We start from the raw sequence: 26,298 nt of genomic DNA on the forward strand, positions 1-26,298 counted from the left end.
GTAGGTTTAACCTAAAGCAGTTTATTACACATAAAGAGCTATAATTTAAGATCTTTGTTCCCCCTTTTGTTTATTTTTTCTGCCAAATGTGTGACACAGACCACATGCATGACATTTGGATTCATAAATTCAGATGTCAAAGCTCAATCGGGTCCTGAATGGTGAAATGGTTTCTCCTCGCACGCTAGTTCCAATCAAGTGATAGTTCTTGCAAGTCATGTTGTGAAGGATTCTGAGGACTCTCTGGGTTCAGCAAGAAAAGGTGAGACCATCCAAGCATACTGACCACATGGGTGGAGAAACAGGGAAGACTCATGCTAAATATTTTTATTCCTGACTAGATGATATCCCTCATTATATGGAAGACTAAACTGGGAAGAATACATGGATTAAACTTACCCCAAAGAGCTTCCCATGTTAGATAAAACTGAGGTCGAACTTAAGTCCGAAGAGTAAGGTTTTTTTCTTTCTTTTCTTTCTTCTTTTAGGGTGGCACCTTAGGCATATGGCAGTTCTCAGGCCAGGGGTCGAATCAGAGCTGTAGCTGCCAGCCTACACAACAGCAACAGCAATGTGGGATCCAAGCCGCATCTTTGACCTACACCACAGCTCGAAGCAATGACGGATCCTTAACCCACTGAACAAGGCTAGGGATCGAACCCGCATCCTCACAGACACCATGTGGGTTTTAACCTGCTGAGCTACACAATAGAAACTCCATAAGAGAGAATTTTTAGAGTTCACCTGGCTTGACTATAAACTCTTTTGTGTTTCAGCCCATCCCTAGTTACTCTATGTGTTCTGGTGTTCCTGGCATCTCAATTCTCATGACTTTTGGCCTCACGCTCTTATTTCCTCCACATTGTCCATAGTGCATAGAACATCCACAAATAAAATGCAGCTGGCCTGACTAATAAACAAAAACAGTTCTTCCCTCTGTGTTTATAGCTTTCTAGGATGCTATTAGCCTAGAAAATGCCCCAATTAAAAAGTTTTCAGAAGGAGCTGACGGCTATATTGGAAAAATCTAAATCCAATAATACTCCCCCATATGAGTTCCTCTTGGTGTTTGGGAAGCGTTGTGAAGGCTGCTAAATATCCTACAAGAATACCAGCTCCATCTACCATTTTGCACCCTTCTCCCTCTCCCTGCCTCTTACACCTCGCAGCATGCACAAACATGCAGGCAAATGCTGCCAACTTTCAGATTTTCCATTTCCATTCTGCAGAGTCACAGTAACCAGGAGGAGTAACAGAAACTAACTCTTTAAAAATCTAACATGCAAGAGAAGAAAAGCCTTCATGAATGATCTAATTTATATGGATAGTCAAGCAATTTTTAATCAGCGCCTGGTTAAATATGGATTAGATTACATTAGTGTCTGTCCTCCATCCAAGCCAACTCCTTCATTTTCAGTGTCCTTAATTCTGACTGTCTTTGATGGTACTGAATGGAAAAGCCCCCTTGTCGCCAGTGGTTAAGAGTTATTATTAACAAGATTACTAAGGAAAAACTTACAGGCCTGGGGTTCTGCTCCTAAGAAATGCACTTTGGGGATGGTTAAGATTTTCAATTTAGTTTTCCCATTCTGTTGTCTTCAGAACAGATTCAAAATTTTACCTGAAATAAATAAGCCCACCGCTATTCTCATTTTCTATAAATTATTGACAACAGAAATGCCAAGACATAGGTGAGCTATTTTCCAAGAACATATTTGTATTTTTAAAGATAAAATAAAAATTGAAAACTCAAAGAACATTACTTCTCTAGTTTTCTCTTCTGTCAGGTAACTGTGTGTTATCTTTGATGACTTTGGCAGATAGCAACATCTTCTATATGAAAACAACTGTCTTGTGAATTGTAAATGATGTCTAAGGACTCTTTTCAAAACAAAATGTCTGGATTGATAGTGTCTGGAATTCCTCCAATTTGTAAATATCTCTGTTTACTATTTGTAGCCAGCCCAATTTAATAGTCAACATCTCAATTTTTTTAAAAAAAATAAAAGAATATTTTTTTAAAAAAAATTCTGTGACCCTGAATAATGCTAGAATGGGTGAAAGCAAATTGCACCATGACAATTCTGCATTTTTGTTGAGGGGGGAATTTTCTGTTCCCATAACCATAATCTCTCTAATTCCACTAGCCAATTATAGGGTTTGAGGCAGTAATGCTCTAAAGGGGAAATGCCATTCCACTGACCTCAGAACGAGAGGGAGTAGGTAATGGGCCATGTAAGCAGCATAAAAATAATAAGCATGCACAGTAAGGTAAGGTGAAATGGAAATAGAATGTAATCATAACAACTTTGATCTTCATGTTTGAATTTATTGAGCTATTTTCCTCTGCGGCTGTCTGTGTGCAGAGAATGACTTAAACTTCCCACTATGGAAGTTGTGATTCTATAAATGTTGATTTCATCAAGCCAACTTCTCAAAGTTATGACCTATTTTGATGGAATTCAGGAAAGTTTTCAAGTGTATTTCTTCCATATCAACTAGTCAGTTTATCATTTGAAGGACACACACACATTTTTTATAGTGAAATATTTCAAAAAATTTAGTAATTTACCTGTACAGAGAATGAAAAAAATGTACCAAAGAATAAAAAAGTACATGAAGAATGATAAAAACAGTAACACCCTCTATTTAGATTTTATAGCATCTTCTGCTTTTGTCTTCCTCATGCTAGGGTGAACATAACATTTTTAAAACTCCTGTAGCATTAAATCTGCCCAAGAAACTTATCAATCATTGTCTTAATCTTAAGTCTTACACATGATGTGAGTGCTGTCACACACTCAAGCATGCACACATCACACATTAATTAATTAGCTAATTATTATTTTTCCAAAGAGATGCTGCTCTCCCTAAGGACAGAGGTAAGGCTTACTTGGTTTGGTAGCCCCTTTTGTGACAGTCAGTCCAGTACTTTTATTTGAGAACACAAGTACTGGAACCAGACTGACTGTGCAAGTGACTGATTGTATAACACCTTCTCTGAGTCTTAGTGTTCTCACCTATAACACAGGGAGAGCACAACTTGTCTCACAGATTAAGTAATATAATTAAACTAAATAATATATATTATTATGTAATATCTGCAGAGTTCTTGCTTATTAATAATTATAAAATATGATCATTATTATTAACCATAATATATAAAACAGAAAAATGAAGTATTATATTTTAAATTAGCTGATGTTTCATTTAGGGTCCTAACAGAAAATCAAGAGAACACTCAGATTGGAATAATTTGAGAAGGGTTCATCTATCAAAGCACTAAAATCAAAGGTATTGGAGGAGAACTACAAGATTATGCATCAACCTGGAATGACAAAGAGAACAGCAGGTTACTGGCCCCAGGGCAGGGCTAAGACCTGTGCTCTTGCTGCTCCATTTCCCCTAATTTGTCTTTATGCCTCTATATAATGTATTGTTCCTCATTTAGCATTTTTAAGCCACATAATTCCCCATCTGTTCTTTCCATGCCCCCCCCTTAGCTCTTCTGATATATAATCTTCATTTGGATTACTGCTGCTTCAATTCTTCCCATAGATCAGACCAGAAACATTCTTTGTTCATCCTGGAATAGGTGACCCTGATTCCTTGACTACTACTTTTCCTGCAGAACTCAGCCACCACCCCATCACTCCATTATCACCAGAAGTTGCACCAGTTCTGAAAGCACAATTTCTAACATTCCACTTTCTGACCAAAACTTCCTGAGCATCCAGCTCTCTTGCTTAAGTGGTTATTTCCCTATTTGTTCAATTAATCTATCAGCCCTGTGCCATGAATGTCTATGAATAATCAATGAGTAGAAACATATAAAGGTACTTTGAAGTCACCACAAAAATCCCAAGTCATTTTCCTAGAATTATAAAGGTGCAAAGATAAACAAAGATGAATGGTGATTTCACTGAGTCATCTCATGGACTCTTCTAGACTTTCTATTCTGAATTTCCAAGGACTTTTTTATAGGTTTTTTTTTCCTTTCATTCAGTGTTTAAAGGACTTAGGGTTACCTTTTTGGTTTCCAACCGAAAAACCCTAGTAGATTGATATCAACACTTTAACTCTTCATCCACAATTTTCAAAAACATTGACTCTGTCACTTATCTTTTATCCTCAAATCTCCTCCTCTCTTCCCATCTCTTTTCCCATTTGGATTCCATAGTCCATTTATAACCATTGTCTAGTAAATAGCCTCACTGCATCCTAAGTTTCCTCTTGCTCTGATTATTTCCCTCATGCCTTGCTTACACCTAGACCTGATGCCCCCTGAACTTTCTGACCCATGGACAGAATATCTAGTTCTCCACAGCACAGCTAAGTGAGCCTGGAAAACACAACATACATTGCTACATGCTAAAGAGAGCAAAGGCTCAAATGAACAAACACTAAGAATATTAAAAGTACAAGGAGTCCTACTTATAAAATACACGTGTCCAAGCCTGCTGGCATACTTCCTTGCTGAGCACACATCTATCTCACCCCACCTCTGGCCAGAGCTGCTTCCACATGAGCTCCAAAGGGCTGACCCAGATCAGCATCTCATTTCCAAGATCTATATTCCCAGGGCCTAGTGCCCCTACCCTGAGCCATATTTTAGAGGAGCCTGCTCTGATCCTCGAGTTTCCCCTTCACGTAGTGTGAGACATATTAGGGACAAAGGAGAACTGCTCAGGCAAAGGCTATATAACCTGTCACCATTTCCAAACCAGGAACCATGGGTGCTCCATGCCCACTTCTAAAGGCCATGCAGGCTCCTTTCCCAGCTCCACCCTCTGAGAGCCGATCATACTCCAGAGAGAAGTCACCTCTAGGCCTGAAGGGTGGCTACAGGGCAGCTGTTTAAGGTGAGTGACGAACAGGCCCTGAGTGTCACATGTACAGGCATAAAGATCTCTCTCGGTACAGACTGGGATGAATGAGAGGTAGGAAAACTTTTAATAAGAGAGGCTGAATTCTCTTTATTATTATCAAGTGCAAAAGGAAAAATTTTAAATATAAGTCAACAATCATGGAATGTTAGAAGTTATGGGAAAACAGAAAAGTTTAAATCTGAATATAAAAAACTTGGACATGATCTTTATTTATTAAGTTATATACCCACATTCTCAATTAAATGAGGTTTTACCCCACTTTGTAGTCTGTATAGAGAGATTCATGTATGTAAGGAAGTGACCTACATTCTAGTTGGATGGTGAGGAGGGAAGAACTCCACATACAGATGTTTGGATGTTTTCCAAGAAAAATAAACCATTTGATTTTCCTCTAAGTACTGAAGAAGGATGAGCACCAATATTAAAAGGCAAAAATAAACAGGCCTTGCTGAATTGTCCAAGATTGACTCCATTTAGGTCAAGGTCATAGATATATCAGTGTGGTTTTAATTACATTGTTTTCTGGTTAGCATTATGGGTGTATCCCATTCCAATTTCAATTATTTCATATAATTTTCAACTGCCTCTATTCCAATGAGCCAGACTCTTCAGCATTAAATCAATCAGAACTCCACCTAATTTCAGTGGGAATATTTTATGAGGATGAACTGAATATTTATACCTAATATCTTGGAAGGCAACAACAATCTGTGGATTAAAATGTAGCTTTTGTATATAAAAGAAATGTCCTTTGTTTTTCCATGTCATTTCTAAAAGAAACACTGTTAGATAATTAGTATATAGAAGTTTACCTATTTAAATCACTAAAAGATATTTTCATTGCTTCATAGAACTACAGCAACAAATAAAAACCCCTGGTTAAAATAAATATTGCATGGAATAATCACACAAAAATAATGAGGTTGAGTCAAAAAAAAAAAAAAAAAAAAAAACCTTACCTATTTGGAAGATTTCAATATCATTGTATACTTTTGACTGTTACTTTTGTGCAAAATCTTAACGATTTCATAAAAGTCAACTTCAAAGAACTAGAGTAAGGTAGAGAGAGAGAGAAAGGCAAGTTTTAGATAATTTGCAGTCTATCTGCAATCTTGGTTAAACTACAGATTTTAAAATAATCCTTATTTTTAAAATTCATTAATTTGAAGTAATAATGCCATGTTGGTGTATAGATAAGGCACACTGCCTGGGAACACTCTCCTGCCTCTACTCTCTAAATGTCTGAATGGATACACAGCCCATCAAAGCCTGCAATAATGGGCCACACTCCAGTGGTTACTTACCGCTTCTCTACTATTTTCCATATTTGGGTAGAGGTGCATGTTTCTTACTCTTTTGACAAAACCAAATATCTAAGAGCAGTCTAATCTGTTATGGTAACAACACTAAAATCTTCAGAATTTTGACTTCCCATTTTCATGCTAGGTATGAGTATGCAGATAAGTGGTGAGTTTGATAATCAAGCATGACAATTTTTCCATCATTATAAAAATTACATAGATTATGGGGGATTTTATCTTAATTTTCCATTAGAGGACAAAGCAACAAAGGATATTATTTGCCAAGTTATGATTTTCTACAGCCTTATTCTCTAATACAAACAATATGGAAAATAAATTTGATTCTCACTGAAATTCAACACCTCACCAAATTCCTTAGTTTTTGATAAACCATCATGTTATATAAAGTCTTTAAGATTTAGGCTGATGAAAATAAATGGATCTTTATCAGAAATTTACAATCAAATTGTTTAGACTCCTTTCAGTATATTTATTTACTTGATGACTAATAGAACACTGACAGAAAGTGTTGAATTGTCAGTATTTCTCTAGTGTTTATATATTGTGATTAAAATAATGAGAGTAATTTATTGTTCTTGGATAGAATCCTGATTTGGGGAGAGATTAAACTGACCCAATTGTGGTTAACATTGTAGAGAATAAGAATCTTCAGAAATAAGCAACTCAAACACTCTTTGAAAAAAAAAGAACAAAAGAGAAACAAAATGCATTACATGAAATAAGGTGTTAATTATTATAAACTACATTGTTTATAATGGCAAAGCTAATATCGGTAAAATTTACTTGGAGGCATAAAAATAAATTGGGATAAAACCACAAAGACACCAAAGTATTGAAGGTTTTTTTTTTAATTTATTTAAAAATATCTAGGAGTTCCCTTCATGGCTCAGCAGTTAACTGCCCTGACTAGGATCCATGAGGATGCGTGTTTGATCCCTGGACTCACTCAGTGGGTTAAGGATCTGGCATTGCTACAAGCTGTGCTGTAGGTTGCAGATGTGGTTTGGATCCCATGTTACTGTGGCTGTGGTGCAGACCAGCAGATGTAGCTCCAATTTGACCCCTAGCCTGGGAACCTACATATGCTGTGAGTGCAGCCCTAAAGTAGCAAAAACAACAACAACAACAACAACAACAACAAAAAACTAATGTATTTGTGGTCAATTGCCCTTCAAAATACTTGGAGAAGTAGAGAGAATATCAAATATTAGTTCTAATATATATAATATAGGACAGAATGTACTATATATTTTGTTATTATTGAAAAAAAAATTTACTTAGGTTATTTTACCTGGATATTTGGTAGGACCAATGTGTATAGATCTTCAAAATATCCAGTTGTTTGGAGTTCTGTAAAAAATCAATCTTACTGATCCATTCAGATACCCATATAGTATCTGGATATTTCATTGTTAAAAATGGTCATTATCATGAAAATTTCCCAGTTGATTTGTGATTTTCACTCAACATGTTTGGCCCAAGAAAAAACAAAGTTCTATCTCCTTCATCTGTTAATGTGTTTACAATTGCAGTGCTTTATTGATTATATTCTCACTTAATTTACATTTAGAATATGGATCAGATCTGTGCACAGTTGTTAGTGACACTTTGCTAACCGCACCAAGATAAAGGTGCCGGTGCCTTACCAAGGATACTTTATTAATTGTCCAGGCTGGGCACCGGCCCAAAGTATACCAGCAGGATAAATGGCCCATTGCCATTGCTTGCAAAAGAAGATTAGAGTACTATTCTTCCCTTTCTAACATTGGCTTAATTCCCACTCTTTAATTGATCCGCAAGAGGCTGACACTATTATTTTTCTTAATTTTCTTGTTTGAGGTTGCCTAGTAAACTTCCTCCCTTACCCCTCCACACACATCCTTTCATTCCCACTATGTTAGTGTATGAAATTTATACATATTCTTAGTTTTTCTGCTTTGTTTTAAGCTCTTTAATACTAAATTTTATGCTTAACTCATTTCTAGCTTCTTTTTTTTTTTATTTTTCTGTTCTCTACAAATCAAGAGTTCCACACACACAGACATACAGGGAAAGAGAAAGAGAACAAGAGAAAGAGAGGTCAGAAATTTGCATGTTTTTTGGTCAAGGATGTAAGATTTTGGCCAGAAAGTTTCAGACATTGCTAGGTAAAAAAAAAAAAATTTACTGAGAACATAGTGAATTTTAAAGTTACCTTGAGAACTATCAGTCAAAGCAATGGAGTAAGTACAACACTGTACTGATGGTACACTGAACTAAGAAATTTCTGTGAATGCAGTTTCTTCAGGCCTTTTGCATTACAACATGAATTCCATTGTTTATTTGTTTTCAGAGAATTTCAAGGGAGGCTTCTAAGAACTGTTGTCTTTTTGATCAGACAACTTAAGACTAATAGTAATTTGTGCTTTGGATAGAAGCTGTGCTAGACAAAAACCAGCTCTTATTAACTTTATGCCAACTGATTCTGAAAAATATTATACTAAGGCACATCACCATGGCCATAAAAAATAGCATGAAATCAAATCTACATCAAGTATAAACTGGAATATAAACTACCAAACTACTTTACCTAACGAAAATGAAAAATTCTACGTACAAGTTAACACTACGTGATGATTGCCTGCATAGTTTAGTAAGAGCTGTTCTTATGACACAGAACTCCATTAAGCACCCAAACTAAAGAGATGTTATAATTTAAATGTCTGTAAGGTACTCATTTATTTTGAGACTGTAATTGTCAACTCATAAATTTTTATTAATGTGACTTTTTTTCTGATGGAAGGAAAACAGCTGGTTTGTCTGGTCAAAGATAAATCACAAAGAAGCATTGTCAGCGTCCTGGTGAGATGTAAGAATACATTAGATCTATAACAAGCTCTAAGTAACATATTATTGCCAATTTTCAAAAGTAGGATAACACTCTTACTAATGAATAATCTGTGTCTGATGAGCTTGTCATAGAATACTTTAAAAATAGGAACAAACTCTGCCAACATATGTTCTTTAATCAAGCAGGAAATAAATTCATTTCTGTGTAAAAAAGAATTCATGATAGATAGCTGCAATTTTTCTCATAACCAAGCATTTTAGGGAGTGACCAGAATAGCATTTTATATTCTTTTAACATCCAGTGAGGAGCCTGTGATCCTAGGGCAGCAGAAATTTTAGTAATCAATTTAGTCACACTTTTGATACTAATGCGTCAGCTGCTAATGTGTATGCCAGATATGTTTATTTATTTATTTATTTATTTAGCTTTTTTAGGCTCACACCTGCAGCATATGGAAGTTACCAGGCTACGGGTTGAATCAGAGCTACAGCTGCCAATCTACACCACAGCCACAAAAACGTAGGATCCGAGCTGCATCTGTGACCTATACCACAGTTCATGGCAGTGCCAGATTACCAACCCACTAAGCAAGGCCAGTGATTGAACCTGCATCCTCATGGATACTAGTTGGATTCACTTCTGCTGCACCACAATGAGAACTCCCAGATATGTTTTATTAATAATGCAAATAAAAGGATTTTTTTTTAATTTGCACACATGAATTAAAATGTGATTCTTTGGAAAATGTGATCATTTGGAACTTCCTGACCTAGTAATATCTTCACTTGAAAATAGTCAACTCCAAATTTATAAACCTAAATGATTGAGAATATTCATAAGAGCACCAGTCAATATAGGTTCACTTGGCTGAATACATCTTTATGAGTTAATAAGATTTAGTCCATTAGTCATTATTCTAAAATATTTCCCATTATTCTATAGTAAAAATGTATATATATATATAACTGATATAGTTATTTAAAATAATCTTATATTCTGAGCATTCAAGAGAATTTTAGGAATGCCCTAAACCCTATTCAAATGACAATATTTTCCAAAGTAATTCATTTGAAAATAATTTTTATAGAAATATTCTATTAAAAAATTATTTCTGCTGTTGCTCTTCCAGGTTTCTGTGGGCTCTTCGTATTGATTATTTTGGTGTTGAGTGATATAACAAATATCCTCTGAAGGATTCTTTCAAAGTGTGTCTATTAGAGTGCAGTTCTTTTGAGAGCTTTCCCCCGAACTGTCCATAGTTCATGCCAGGAAACACCAGAACACTAACTAAATATCTGTGAAAGAGCCTGAGTGAAATTAAACATAATTCTCATGAAAAAAATAAGTATATTGCCTTCTTTGAAGTCTCCCCTTTGAATCACTTCTTTAGTAAAGCAGAATGGCAACTAAAAGAAAAAGATGGAAGAGTGACTGTGACATATTCATAATAGAGTATCTTCTCACATATCTAGGGCCCCAGAGTAAACAAAACCTTACTTGAACATCTAATGTTTAAAAGAAATGGGTTTACAATTTTCTGAAGTTGACTGTATTAAAATACCTCTTTAGGAAACATAGCTTTCTGCTTTTTTAAAAGGTTTGGCTGATGCATCTTCACTTTGATGACCCTTATCAAATAAAACAAAAAACAAACAAAAAAACCAACTTTTGAGGAAGCACTGAGCAAGTCCAGCTATAGTTTTGCAAGAAACATAAAATGATACTTTAAGTAAACATCTCCTTATTTAAACCGAGAATCTTTTTATAGAGGCAGAACCACAGTGGGACGACTGATGCAGTGTTTCCTCAAAGTGCCCCCACTCAGTGAAGATCCCCTTGAAAAAAAATTTTCAGAGTCTCCTAACATTCAATGCCAGGGGTCAGGGTGGTAATGTGTCTGATGAATTGGAATGAATTCTCTATTAGAAATTACAACCCTATAATAACATCAGCTGGGGCTTTATTGTTTGCCAAGTGATTGCTGTCAAATTTGGGCTAACTTGTAGCACTAAAAGTAATTTATTGTTCCCAGTAATCCAAGGACACTGAGGTAGCTCACAGGATCCATAGCTAGCAGCAAAAGAATGACTCCAAATAAGGGAAGTGGAGTATTTTCATCTAATACATTCTCAACTTCTTCCTCTTTGTTTCTTTGATCATCTTTCTCTCTTCTCTATTTTAAACCTTGGCCTGTCTTGGCCCACTTATATATAACACCCTCCTATTTTCCCAGGTGTCTGTGGATGATGATGCCGAAAGCCTTGATTTAAAAACTCAGTGGAAAAAAGAAAAACCCTGCCATTTTCTGGTGCCAATGTAACAATGCCAAGGATAAATTGTGATTTGCTTTACTTGGGTTACAAGCTCATTTCTTTTTCTTTTTTTTTTTTAAGGCCACACCCACAGCATATGGAAATTCCCAGGCTAAGGATTGAACCGGAGCTTCAGGTGCTAGCCTACAACACAGCCACAGCAATGCTCGATCTGAGCTGTATCTATGACCTACAACACAGCTCACGGCAACACCAGATCCCCAACCCACTGAGCAAGGCCAGGGATCGAACCCATATCCTCATGTATACTAGTTGGATTTGTTTCCATTGAGCCACAACATGAACTCCCACATGCTCATTTCTTTTTTTTTTTTTGTCTTTTCTAGGGCAGCTCCCTTGGCATATGGAGGTTCCCCGGCTAGGGTCAAATTGGAGCTGTAGCTGCCGGCTTACGCCAGAGCCACAGCAATGCAGGATCCGAGCCACGTCTGCAACCTACATCACAGCTCACGGCAATGCCGGATCCTTAACCCACTTAGCAAGGTCAGGGATCAAACCCGCAACCTCATGGTTCCTAGTAGGATTCGTTAACCACTGAGCCGTGATGGGAACTCCCATGTTCATTTCTTGCATCCAATTATTGTTAGAGAGATAGGATGCTGTGATTCACCAAGACTAGGGTTTTGTTTTTTTTTTTTTTTTTTTTTTTTTTTTTTTTTTTTGTCCTTTAGCCTTTTCTTGGGCTGTTCCAATGCCATATGGAGGTTCCCAGGTCTAATCGGAGCTGTAGCAACTGGCCTACGCCAGAGCCACAGCAACGCAGGATCCGAGCCACGTCTGCAACCTACACCACAGCTCACGGCAACGCCGGATCATTAACCCACTGAGCAAGGGCAGGGACCGAACCCGCAACCTCATGGTTTCTAGTCGGATTCGTTAACCACTGCGCCACAACAGGAACTCCAAGACTAGGTTTTTTTACATAAAGGACACGATCTTTTCTAAGAGAAGAAAAGCTGACCCAAAGTAGCAGCTACCACATACCATTATTACAAACAAATGGGTGTCTTTTTGCTAAGAAGCTCAAAAGTAAAAGTATAGCCCCCTATAGAAAAAGGATTGTGCCTGGTCTCCTGTATATCTAAGTTCTGTTCATTTCTAATTTTTGTTAAAATAAACGGTAATTTTTTTCTTAAACATGTTTTAATACTATAAATCATTGAAGCTCTTTGAAGATACATAGGCTATGAATTACAAAAAGAAAAAAAAGTAATATTTTAAATGCAACTATATTTCCAGAAGATCAAAGTATTACCTATTTTAGAAAAGTTAAATGAAGCATAATAGCTTTATCTTAACAAATGTGGATGGCTGTTCAAGCAAAGAACATGGCCTAAAAATACCAAGATCTCTATAATCTATTGCCACCGTCCACTGGGTGACTTAAACAGTAGTTAAGCTAGGTTCAACTGTGTCTTTAATTGTTAATATCATACAAAAATAACTCAATGTGAGTTACTCTTCATGCCTCTGAAAATGCTTGAGATAATTTAGTCTATACGTGACTGAGCATAGGTGGTGACCTCATATTATGAGATGCTGCTAACTCATAATTAGTTTCAGGGAGAGCAAGAGAAACAAGGTATAACATTTCTCAGCCACTACATTTTAAAAATTACTATGGAGTTTATAATGTCATACACTTGGTTGAGTTAGTCAGTGGATAATAAAGATGCTCACTGTAAAGAGTGAATAATGGTTGCACATAAGGTTATTTAGAGCCCTAGGAGGATTTGCTTTAAGATATCAAATGAACTCTTTGCTTTCTATGAAAATGTTTCTCAACTTAGCTTACCACTGTTATAGGACCTAGTACATGAAAAGATGCAAACTGAAATTTAGGATGTATGCCAAACTACTCAGTTAGGAATTAGAGAGCATGTCTAATAAATGCATCATTTGCTGCCTACAGTGGAAAAAAACAACAACAACAAAAAAAAACCAAAAAACCTCATTGGATACCCCAGCTCTATCAAACACCATTTATGTTCCACTTGTCAGAGCCACCCATGAAATCCCAGGAGCACTTTCAGAAATGGATCTGTCTAGGAATTCCTATTGTGGAGCAACAGAAACAAATCTGACCAGTATTCATGAGGAGTCAAGTTCCATCCCTGGCCTTGCTCAGTGGGTCGGGGATCTGGAGTGTGAGCTGTGGTGGAGGTCATAGATGTGGCTCAGACCTGGCATTGCTGTGGCTGTGGTGTTGGCTGTGGCTTCAGCTCTGATTCGACCCCTAGCCTGGGAACTTCCATATGCCATGGGTGTGGCCCTAAAAAAGTAAAAAGCAAAGAAATGGATCGGTCTCTCTAAAACTGTTGCCAAGGCATCTCAGTTCTACAATCTTTCACAATTTCTCTTGGTTCCCCAAATTTTGCAGCTGCCAAAGGTATGTCCTCACCCTTCCAAAGAGGATCTTTCCTTTTCATTGAGAGATCCTGAAATTTTACAAAACTCTGATTTCTCAAAAGCCAACCAAAAGGCAAGTTCAAGCTTGAGAGGAAGGTTTCTGCAGGTGGTATAGGGAACTGATGTTAAGATATGAAGGCCTAACCCTTGGAACTTGTAAATGTTACTTTTTTTAGGAAAAGTGTCTTTGCAGATACAATTAAGGATCTTGAGGTGAGGAGATCACCCTGTATATTCTGGGTATGCCCTAAATCCAATGACAAATGCCATTATACAGACAAACAGAGGAGAGAGACACACACACAAAAGAGGAGAGGGTAATGTAACCAGAGAAGCAGAGATGGGAGTAAGGTGGCTGTGGCTAAGAGATGAGGATGCCCCCACCAAAAACTGGAACAGACAAGAACAGATTCTCCCACGTAGCCTGGAAGGGGCGTGGCTCTGCTGAATTCTTGATTTTTGGTCATCTGTCCTCCAGAACTGTCAAAGAATAAATGTCGCTTGTTTTAAGCTACCTAATTTGTGGCAATTTATTGAGTTAGTCCTAAGAAACTAATACTGATGGAAGCATGTGCCACTAAATCACCAGAGGGGGATTTTCTTTCTTTCTTTTTCTCTTTCTTTCTTTCTTTTTCTCTTTCTTTCTTTCTTTTTCTCTTTCTTTCTTTCTTTTTCTCTTTCTTTCTTTCTTTCTTTCTTTCTTTCTTTCTTTCTTTCTTTCTCTTTCTTTCTTTTTCTTTCCTTCCTTCTTTCCTTCTTTCTAAGATCCCATTATGTAGGTCTATTTGGGGAGATAAATCTTTAACCTGAGATTTAAGAAATTGTCTGGGATGTTGAGAAAGTGAGTAATGAGAACTTTTTCAACTGAATGAAATCTAATTATAGCTTATAAGAAGTTTCTAGTAAACAAAAATGTGTGGAAATGCTCCTATCCTAGAGGGATTTGTAAATTTTTGGAATTCTTTCGAAGATGATTGTTTAATCTATGGCAAGACAAAGGAATTTATTTTCTGCTCTTGCTAGATAGAGCTTTGGAATGTGGAAGTCTCTCTTGCAGGCCACTGCAACATGTTCTGTCCACCATCTTTGCACACATCACATTGTACTGTGATATCTGCACACATCTAAGTCTACATATTGCATGACCAACTCTATAAGGTCTACAAGTTATTCATTGTTGCATCTTAGCACAGTGCCTGACAACCAGTAGTGGTTCAATAAGTGTATGATGACTAAGTATAAGCGTACCTTGGGATATTGTAAGTTCAGTTCCAGTTGACTACAATAGAGTCACATGATTTTTTTGGTTTCCTGGTTCATATAAATTTTATGTTTGCACTGTGCTGTAATCTACTGCATGTACAATAGCATTATGTCTAAGGAAACAATGCATATGTCAATTAAAATGCTTCATTGCTAAAAAAAAATACTAGCCATCATTTAAGCATTTAGCAAACTCTGAAATCTGTAACCTTTTTACTGGCAGAAGGCCTTGCCATAATGTTAATGGCTACTGAATGATCAGAAGGGTTCTTGCTAAAGGTTGTGGCAATTTCTTAAAAGAAGATGACTGAATTTTTCTGCATCAACTCTTCATTTCACAATTTCTCTGTAGCCTGTGATGCTGTTTGATAGCACTTGATCTACAATAGAATTTCTTTCAAAATTGAGTCACTTCTCAAGCCCTGCTGTTGTTTTATTAAGTTTATGTGCTTTTCTAAATATCTGTTGTCATTCTAATAGTCTTTACAGCATCTTCACCATGAATAAATTCCCTCTCAAAAAATCACTTTCTAACAAGGGGGAGGCAGACACCAGAAGTAAGAGAGGATACAAACTTATTATCTGTAAAAAGGTCACCACATCAAAAACCTATAAAAATGAAAACTATAACTATAGTTATAGAGAACTATAGTTATAGAGAACTATAACTCAGATGAGGGAGAACGGAAAAACCCCAGAAAAACAGCTACGCCATGAGGAGATTCTCAGCCTCCAGGAAAAAGACTTTAGATTGTTGATGCTGAAGATGATGCAAGACATTGGAAATAAACTGGAGGCAAAGATGGATAGTTTAGAGGAAACACTGACCAAAGAGATACAAGATATAAAACTTAAACAAGAAGAGATGCAAAATACAATAACTGAAATAAAAAACTCACTAGAAGCAGCTAACACCAGAATACAGGAGGCAGAAGAACAAATAAGTGAGGTGGAGGACAAATTAGTGGAAATTAGGATGCAGAACAGAAAAGAGAAAAAAGATTGAAAACAAATGAAGAGAGTCTCAGAGAACTCTGGGACAACGTTAAATACACTAACATCCTTATTATAGGGGTGCCAGAAGGACAAGAGAGAAAGAAGGGGACAGAAAAAATATTCTAAGAGATAATAGCTGAAAACTTCCCTAACATAGGAAAGGAACAACTCACTCAAATCCAGGAAGTATAACGAGTACCATATAAAATAAACTCAAGGAGGAATACACCGAGACACATATTAATCAAACTAACCAAAGAGAAAATCTTGAAAGCAGCTAGGGAAAATAAACAAGTAACATACAAGGAAACCCCGAAAAGGTTACTGGCAGATTTTTCAGCAGAAACTCTGCAGGCCAGAAGGGAGTGGCATGATATACTTAACATAATGAAAGGAAAAAAACCTCCAACCAAAATTACTTTACCCAGCAAGGCTCTCATTCAGATTTGAAGGAGAAATCAAAACCTTCACAGGTAAGCAAAAGATGAGAGAATTCAGCAACACTAAACCAGCCTTACAACAAATGCTAAAGGAACTTCTCTAGGCAGAAAAGAAATGACAGCAGCAGGAAACAAAAATACCACAAATGACAAGGTTCACCAGTAAAAGTATATATATATTTTTACTATATATATATAGTAAAATCATCCATGGGCAATTATGCCACCAAAATCAGAAATCATGAGAAGAGGTGGGTACAAATGCAGGACACTGGAGATGAACTTGCAATTAAGAGAACAACAACTTAAAACAATCTCATATACATATAGACTCATATTTCAAAACTTCAGAGTAACTGCAAAACCAAAAATCTATAATTGATACACAAACAAGGAATCTCTAAGAAGAAATATATCTCATAGTAAATAAGTGCATAATTCACCATGAATGGGGTCATTTGACATCATTCTTGGAATGCTGTAGTCTTCTTAGAACTGATTCTGATTTCCTCTCCATAAAAGAATTTATGATAATTATAATTAAATAACGCAACTGTACAATTAAATAATACAGTTCTATAATTGTATTATTAATAACCATTTCTCTCCATGGTAAAATGTAAGGTCTATAATGTCTTGTTTATCACATTACCTAGAATGGTGTAATGCCTATATTGAAGAATCAATAAGATGTAACAAATTGTGAGGACATATTTATATAGTTACACTGTTTTTTAACCAATTTATGCACTTTATATTTTACTTATTTTCAGAGGGTGTGTTATTTTTGTTATTCTTACCGGTTAAGTTATTCTTTTTATTATGCTATATAAAATATTTAATGGTATATAAGGCTTTCTTCTTTATAAATTTTAGTTGCATAATATATACAATTTTAATATAATGCTAATTTTTAAAGAAAAATTGAAATGTAATAGATAATACTAAATAGTAAAGATGAAAGCTGTACAAAATGGGATAAAGTATAGAATAAATTTCCTATTTGTCTCAGCCTATTTTACATTCCACTTCTCCAGAGGGAGTCACTTAATCTGTTTCTTAAGATCCATGATATAATAATCTGTGTGAATGTAATTGTGTTTAAATATATGTATTTTATTTTGCAAAAAAAATAATAAAATTTCATAGCAACAACAAAAAAATCACTTTATTCACTCAACCATGAATAACAATTCCTATTCACATTTTATCATAGGATTTCATGAAGGCAGTCATATCTTCAGGCCCCACTTCTAATCCTTTTCTCTTGCTATTTCTACTACAACTGCAGTATTTCCTCCACTGAAGCCTTGAATCCCTCAAAGTCATCCACGAGGACTGGAAACAACTTCTTCCAACTCCTCTTAGAGTTGATATTTTGATCTCTTTTTGTAAATCACAAATGTTTGTAATGGCAGTTTGAATGGAGAATCCATCTAAAAGGTTTTCAAATTTACATTGCCCAGATCCACCGAAGAATCATCTAGGGCAGTGATAGCCTTGCAAAATGTATTTCTTAAATAATTAGACTTGAAAGTCAAAATTACTTCTTGACCCATGAGTATAGCATAGAACGCAGGAAAACAACATGAATTTCATTGTACATCTCCATCAGAGCTCATGGGTGATGAGTTGCATTGTCAATAAGCAGTCATATTTTGAGTGAATCTTTTCTGAGCAGTAGGTCTCAATAGTGGACTTAAATTCAGTAAACAATATTATAAACAGATGTGCTGTCATCAGGCGTAGTTTCTCCATTTACACAGTACAGACAGAGTAGATTTAGCATAATTCTAAGGGACCTAGGATTTTTGAAATGGTAAATTAGCACTAGTTTCACCTTAAAGTTGCCAGCTGCATTAGTCCCTAACAAAAGAGCCAATCTGTCCTTTCAAGCTTTGATGCTAAGCATTGTCTTCTCTTCTCTAGAAAAGTCCTACGTGGCATTTTCAAAAGAAGGCTATTCTGTCTACATGGAAAAGTTGTTGTTTAATGTAGCCACTTTGATGAATTTTCTTAGCTACATCTTCTGGATAACTTGCTGTATCTTCTATATCAGCACTATATCCAAGTGCCGTGTCACCCAACATTTTTATGTTATGGAGATGGTTTCTTTTCTTAAACCTCATGAATCAATCTCTGCCAGCTTCCAACTTTTCTTCTACAGCTTCGTCACCTCTCTCTGCCATCACAGAATTGAAGAGTTAGGGCCTGGATCTGGATTAAGCTTTGGCTTAAGGAAATGTTGTGACTGCTTTGATTTTCTATTCAAACAACTAAACCTTCCTCCATATTAGCAAGTAGATTGTGTTGTTTTATTATCACTCATGTGTTCACTGGGGTAGCACATTTAGTTTCCTTTTATAAAAGAACTTTTATACGTCAAGTTGGCTGTCAGGCACAAGAGTCCCACTATGGGCCTACTTCAGCTTTCAGCATGTCTTCCTCACTAAGCTTACTCAATTCTAGCTTTTGATTTAAACTGAGAGATGTTTGACTCTTCCTTTCCCTTGAACACTTGGAGGCCACTGTAATATTATTAACTGGCCTAATTTCAAATTTCGGATATAGGGAGGCCTGAAGAGAGGGAGAGAGATGAGGGAACAGCCAGTAGGTGAAGCAGTCAGAACAGACCCAACAGTCATCAGTGAAGTTTCCTATCTTATATGGGTGTGGTTCATGTTGCCCAAAATAATTTACAACAGCAACACCAAAGATCACTGATCACAGATCACCATAGCAAATACAATAACCGTGAAAAAGTTTGAAATACTGTGAGCATTACTAACATATGACACAGAGACATGAAGTGACCAAAGGCTATTGGAAAAACAGTGCCAATAGACTTGCTCAACTCAGGGCTGCCACAAAACTGCAGTTTGTAGACAACACAACTTAGGTGACACACCGTCAAGCAAAGCACTAGGAAATGAAGTATGCCTTTAAATTAATAAATGTATGGCACCAAAATTGAAAATTTGGTGAAACTGTATGACACCAAAATTTTTTAAAAGATTTGTTGGCACAATTTGATGACACTCCTGAATCCCGTAAATCATCAAGGAATGTACATTTAGTTCAATGCTTTTTCTAACATTTCTCTGGGTATTGAGAACTTTCTTGAGCTAATTCACTGAAGCTTCTTATCAGGCAGCCACTTCATTATCCAAACAACTATAAATATTTCTGCCCAGAGTTGGTCCTTTTTGTGTGGCTATGCCAGGCCCGAGGGTGGACTTCTTCCTAACCCCCCCTTCCACTTCCTCTCCAACCCTGCTCTCTTCCACAAGGACACTTGACAAGGTCACTGACTACAATGACCACAATCCAATGTTTGGACGATTTTAACGTTTAGCCATAAGGGTTAAATTCTGTTTATCTGTAGATCCAAGATGCACTGCCAATGTAGCAGTTGAATAAGGGGGGAAAAAGAAAGAAAGAAAGAAAGAAAGAAAGAAAGAAAGAAAGAGAGAGAGAGAGAGAAAGAAAGAAAGAAAGAAAGGAAGAAAGAAAGAAAGAAAGAAAGAAAGAAAGAAAGAAAGAAAGAAAGGAAGGAAGGAAGAAAGAAAGAAAGAAAGAAAGAAAGAAAGAAAGAAAGAAAGAAAGAAAGAAAAATGAAGAAGAGGAAAAGTGTTTTTGAGGTAAAACTTTGGTTCTTTTCCTAATTTTCTAGGTCCATATGGGCTGGTAGTCCAGCCTTACTCTGAACTCATGGGTAACCAAGTGCCTTCTGAATAAATGAAATGTCTCCAGAAAATAGGACCACCAACCTTATTTTTAAAGCTTATACTCGATAAAACTGAGATGGAGAAAAATTGTCTTAACCAAAGTCATAGTAACAATTGGATGCAAACATAGGACCAGGACCTGATACCCAAAATCTGAACACACTTTCCATTATACTTTTCTGTATTACTTATTATATAGTTTATTCTTTATAAAAGTGATACACGATGACACTAAAATTAAGCTCACATATTATACAAAGATACAAACAAAAAGGTGGAGCTTAGATATAACTTGAATATCCCCAAGTAAGCATTCATGGTGAAAACATTTGCAGGTATGTTTCTCCACATCTACACTAATATATGCAATTTTACAGAAATGTGATAACACTCTACTTGCTTTTCTATAATTGTTTTTTCTTCTTTCAACAATGTGTCATATGGTTTCTTTCCATGTCATTAAACATATGTCTACCCAATTACTCCTAGTAACCATATAGTGTTTCATTTTACCTTTAGGCTATATTTCAATTTACTATTCTCATCTTTGGAGATTTGAGTAATTCCCAAATTTTGGCTCTTGTAAATAATCAGATATAATATTTTTCATAATGTACTCTGAACTAATTCAACTGTTTGTAGTCCTCTCTACGATGGTCAGAGGCTGTTTGTTTACTTTTCTTTCTCCTATGTGTATACTGCCTGTGGTCAGAAGGCCTGCTTTGTGGCCTTGGATAAGTCGTAGAACCACTCCGTGCCTTAGTTTCCTCTCTGTCAATGAGCATAACAGAACTTGCTTCATAGGACTACAGTGGAGATGTTAAAAAGCAAACATAAACACATCGAGCGTTGCTTACCATCTGATACTCAAAAATGTTATCTAGAAGAAAGAGTGGGGAGGCTTAATTTATGTGACTGTGGTCTCAACACCAAAGGGTCATTTGAAATCTGTGCCAAAATATCCCTATACAACAAAAACAAACAAAGGGACTTGGATTATGGGTAGCTTAAAACTGACCTAAATTGTGAAAATGTGATCACATTTATGTCGTTATGGATTATTGATCCCTTTTTCCCTTTAAGAGAAGAAACCACATCTTTTTGTTTACTATATATTCCCAGTACCTAACAGATGGTTTGATTAATCAAAATAAAGATAATAAAAGTAGCAAACTTTTATAGAATAGAAACTTAGGAAGCTCCTGTAAATTCAGAAGAGACTTTGCAACATGAGCAGCAGCATGTCAAGGACGTTAAGGTCCTTGACCTCTGGCTCATCAAGTTACATAGTGACAGCTGGGAGCCCCATCTTACACTCTGCACAGAAACTCAGAGCCAGCATCTCCACTGGGTCATGCTGCCCATATATCCTGTCATTTCTCTTGGAGTTTCTGTTTAAGAAGGTCCCTGTCTTAGCCACTGGGTTGTGAAACCCTACTGAAGGCTTCCTGAAATAATGACTGGAAAAGCCAGAAAAAGTCTTAGTTCCTTTAGAATTGAAAAATAAAGAATAATCTGTTTGGTAACCAGAACAACTGCACTACTGCAAATCATAACTTTATCATTACCGAAAACAAACAAACAAAAAACTGCTTGGGGTTAATTCCAACACAAGTCCTTACAAATACAACTGTAGGAACACCAAGAAACACAAATAAAGTAGAAAATGGAGCCGTAGAACCCTTAGATATATGTGCAGACTCTCCAAACTGAGTTTAGGGGTCCTAAAATTTTCTCAAAATGTAATATCTTAGCTTTGTTCTTTGTGATTATTTTATTGCTGCCCTAAACACATGGAAATTTTCTGAGTGAAAATAGCATTTTCAATTTTGAGATGAAATAATAAATTCAAAGGTAAATCTTTAAAGAGTGTCAATTTCATAAGTAGCTTTGTTTAACTATCATTTATAAAAGAATTTATTCTAGTCTTTTAATTGGTATACCTTTGTGAATACTGGAAATGTGATATATTTTTCCCGATTCTAATTGAATCTCAGATAATAAATGTAGTATTCAGGCATAAATATGTACAATAACACTTCTGAACCTTTTGGTAAAAATACATTTTTCCATTATTCTCAACCCTCAACTTATTTGTATTCCAGTATCCTTTCACTTATTTTAAAAATTTTTTTTTTCTCAAATTCTTTTTGCTTCATTATCCAGGGAAGCTGAGTGTGATGTATTATTTTTAAGAATGAATTTTCTTATTCCTTGAAGATTACATGGTTTAGTCAAAAACAATTGTGTAGCAATTGGCCATTTTAAAAGTTTTATTTTTTTAATTATTATTTTTTTATCTTTTTAGGCCCACACCTGAGGCATATGGAGGTTCCCAGACTAGGAGTTGAATTGGAGCTATAGTCGCTGGCCTACACCACAGTCACAGAAACAGCAATAGCAACACCAGATCCAAGCTGCGTCTGTGACCTATACCACAGCTCATGGCAACGCCAGATCTTTACTTACTTAACCAGCTGAGTGAGGTCAGGGATGGAACCTGCGTCCTCATGGATACTAGTCAGATTCCTTTCCACTGAGCCACAACAGGAACTCCTAAAAGGCTTATTTCATTACTTTCAGTTTATATTTGTTGAATTAATGATTTACATAGAATGAATAAAATTTTAACAACTGAAAATGAGCATATATAGAAAACCAGCATATTAAAATTATGGAGAATAATGTACTAGCAACATGTATATTATGTTAAATCATGTAAAATTGCCAATATTGTTATAAAATGGCAATTTGATATAGTTTACCCTCATATGTACATGCCCTGTAAAAAATACTTTTTTCTATAATGACTATTAAATAAAACATTTGATTGTTGAAAATGCAATTGGGAAAAGCTTATGAATTAGCTGTTTACTTAATGTGCCTTGTGTGAAAATTATTTTCCATAGAGTCCTAAATATTTTAAAACCCCATTCTGACTGGTGTGAGGTGGTATCTCTGGCAGTTTTGATTTGCATTTCTCTGCTGTATTTTTTTTTTTTTTGGTCTTTTTTTGCCATTTCTTGGGCTGTTCCCATGACATATGGAGGTTCCCAGGCTAGGGCTTGAATCGGAGCTGCAGCCACTGGCCTACGCCAGAGCCACAGCAATGCAGGATCTGAGCCGTGTCTGCAACCTACACCACAGCTCAGAACATCGCCGGATCCTTAACCCATTGAGCAAGGCCAGGTATTGAACCGGCAACCCCATGGTCCCTAGTCAGATTTGTTAACCACTGAGCCACGATGGGAACTCCTCTGCTGTATTTATATATATATTTTTTCTACTGTACCACATGGTGACCCAGTTACACATACATGTATACATTCTTTTTTCTCATATTAAGTGTTCCATCATAAGTGACTAGACAGAGTTCCCAATGCTTCACAGCAGTACAGTAGAAAATATACATATACATATAAATAAATGATAAAAAATAAACAATGAAAAAACAATAAAAAACAAAACAAAACAAAAACCCACCTTTCCAAATACTGAAATATAAGTGATGAATAATGAAGATGAGATTACCTACTTGGGTTGAACAAAATATTTTAATAAACCAGTGTTTAATATATCATAGGTTATATCAATGACAGTCCGAAGAATGATTTTACCTAATATTTTAATGTTAGAAGAATTAATTTACTTGAATTAAATATTTCATTTTAATAAAATAATGGCTAATATCAGTGGGCTAACAGTCTTATAGTATGAGAGTAAATTAATTTTTATAATATCATTAAAATGTTACCAAGGAAGAGAGTTCTTTAAGTTACCATTGTTACCCCCGATGTCTGGTCTGTACACATCAAACAAAAGTGGAGTGGGGGTTGGGTGGGATAGTGGTTGGCCAAATGTCTAGATAAGGAGGGAAGAGCTGAACTATCAGGTATTACTTTATTTAATGCAAGTTTTGAATAATTGAACAGAAACCAAAGCACTGATCTGGTAGTTAGGGAATCTGGGTTTCCAACCTCCTTCTATTACCAACTAAGTAGCCTTTAGACAGTCCTTTAACTTCACTGATTATAAATTTCTTCATCTGTAAGCTGAAGAAATTAGGTTGCAAAGGTATGATTATATATTGTCTATGTAAGGGGAAAAAAGGATGTATGAAGACTAACTTAAAACGATCGTTTTCACCACAAAGCTACTCTATATTAAACCCAAACAGTCTCATGTCTTGTTCAATGACTCAATCAGCTTTCCTGAAGCTAGGCTTACTTTCTGTTCTCAATGATCTAAAAGACAATTCTGACATTATTTACATATATTTAATTTTTTCTTAGTCAGGATGGACTAAGCACTTAGTTACTGTCATCTAACATTTCAATTCATTTTAAAGAGTTGTTTTTCATTCAAGTGGCATTGGACCAATACATAATTTAATTGTTAAGAAGAAACACATTTCACTGTTAAACAATTCTACATTGAAGTGAAATAGTATCAGCAAGAAAAACAACCATCTATAAACACTATTCAGCCAACCTAATAATTACTAAACAGAAAAATTAATAAAAACAATTGCTGATGTTAATTTCATGGAGGCAATTGCATCCTCCCTCACCCTGTACTTCAAACTCAGTATTGATTTTAAACCTGGCCCTGAAACTTTAGATTTATGTTGTTTCATTTCATGGCAGGTTTTAAATCAAACTAGAAAACACGTGCACACGCGCGCGCGCACGCACACACACACACACGTGTGCATGTGCAAAGAATTTGAAAAGGATTTACAAAGGCTGATTCAGCAAATTTATTTACTATGATTTTTATTTAATTAAATGACATGATAGTCACACTTGTTACCTCATTCACATACTTTTGAGAACTTTTTCTCTTTAGTAGTTCTATAATGCAAAATATGATAAATTGTTTGCCAAGAGTCATAAGAATTCTTCCTACCTCTGAACTCACACTCTTTGTCATGTAACTTGGCTGTTCTTCCTATCAAAAAGTACTCTTCCTTTTCTTTAAATCTGAGCTCACCTTGAAAGGTGCTTTGACAAATAGAATGTGGCAGAATTTACTTTGTCAACTTCCAAATCTAGATGCTAAGAAACTTTGCAGCTTTTACTCTTTGTGTTTGAAAATGCTAAAGTCACATGTGAAGAAATTTAGGCTCATCTGTTAGAGTTACCATAACTTGGCTGACAGGCATCACCACCTGACATGCGACTAAAACGATCTTAAACCAATCAGTCCCAGAGGACTGTGGCTACAAATGTGAACCCAGGTGAGATTAACAGAGGAACCACTCAGCTAAACTCAGCCTAAATTACTGGTCAGAAAATCATGAGTAAATGAATTGTTGTTTTTACCTACATTTTAAGATTTTTCTTTTCAAAAGAAGAGAAATCTTATACACTAGAATATTTACAAATTATTTCAAGTGAACAGTCAGTGGATTTCACAGGTGAAAAAACATTATTTGTTCATTCTGTTCTGAAACTATATACATCTTGTAGGCGCAAGTGCTTAATTGGGGGGAAAAGGAGAAGATACATCTTTTTTTCTCAGTTGTCTCCTTGATGTGAAACTCTGAAGTTTTATTTAAAGATATTCTACTAATGAGAAATACATTTTTAATACTTGAAATAGTGCAGTAAAGGATCCATTTTTTATAAGTTGTTCTACAAGCCTCCCCCACTCCCCTTTTCTTTGCTTGTTGACACACACAAAAATCACTCTCTCCAAACTTACTAAGAAAAATTTCCCATTTGGCAACCTTCCCAGAAAAATAACTATACATATGTACTGCAGTTTGTTTTATTCTAGATGATTTATCATACCTTTCCCACCATGGCCATTTCTTGCCAAAAAGTCAGAATGTGTGTAAATAAATGACTAAATGCAACTTTTTAATAGATAATATAAAAAGGAAGGTGAGGTGTTACAAATTTTATTTCTTCTTTGTATATACGTATATATCTTAGGATATGTATCTTCAACTTTATTTCTATTTTTCATCATTTGGCCTGAGGGCCAAAATCTAGTTTTGAAAAAAATTTTTTTTGCATTCTCTTCATAGTTTCAAGTATTCTTTATTTGGGCAAGTCCTGTAATGTGTTCATTAAGTGATAAA

At 35.7% G+C, this 26,298-nt stretch overlaps 1 protein-coding gene across 1 annotated transcript in view; it reads right to left on the bottom strand.

The window, feature by feature from the left end:
* Positions 1–26,298, bottom strand: part of LOC146406163 (uncharacterized) — a 1,231,956-nt gene that overhangs the window by 283,161 nt on the left and 922,497 nt on the right. Inside the window, exon 6 of the mRNA XM_084963227.1 lies at positions 5,849–5,938. Coding sequence (XP_084819353.1) covers positions 5,869–5,938 — 70 coding nt within the window. The 3' untranslated portion in view covers positions 5,849–5,868. The remainder of the gene's footprint in view (positions 1–5,848; positions 5,939–26,298) is intronic.

The sequence above is a fragment of the Sus scrofa genome, chromosome 1, assembly GCF_054392235.1.
Source record: "Sus scrofa isolate SSC_HxYL_T2T_F1_AM1 chromosome 1, Sscrofa_HxYL_maternal_Yorkshire_Landrace_v2.0, whole genome shotgun sequence".
In the NCBI taxonomy this organism is placed as follows: Eukaryota; Metazoa; Chordata; class Mammalia; order Artiodactyla; family Suidae; genus Sus; species Sus scrofa.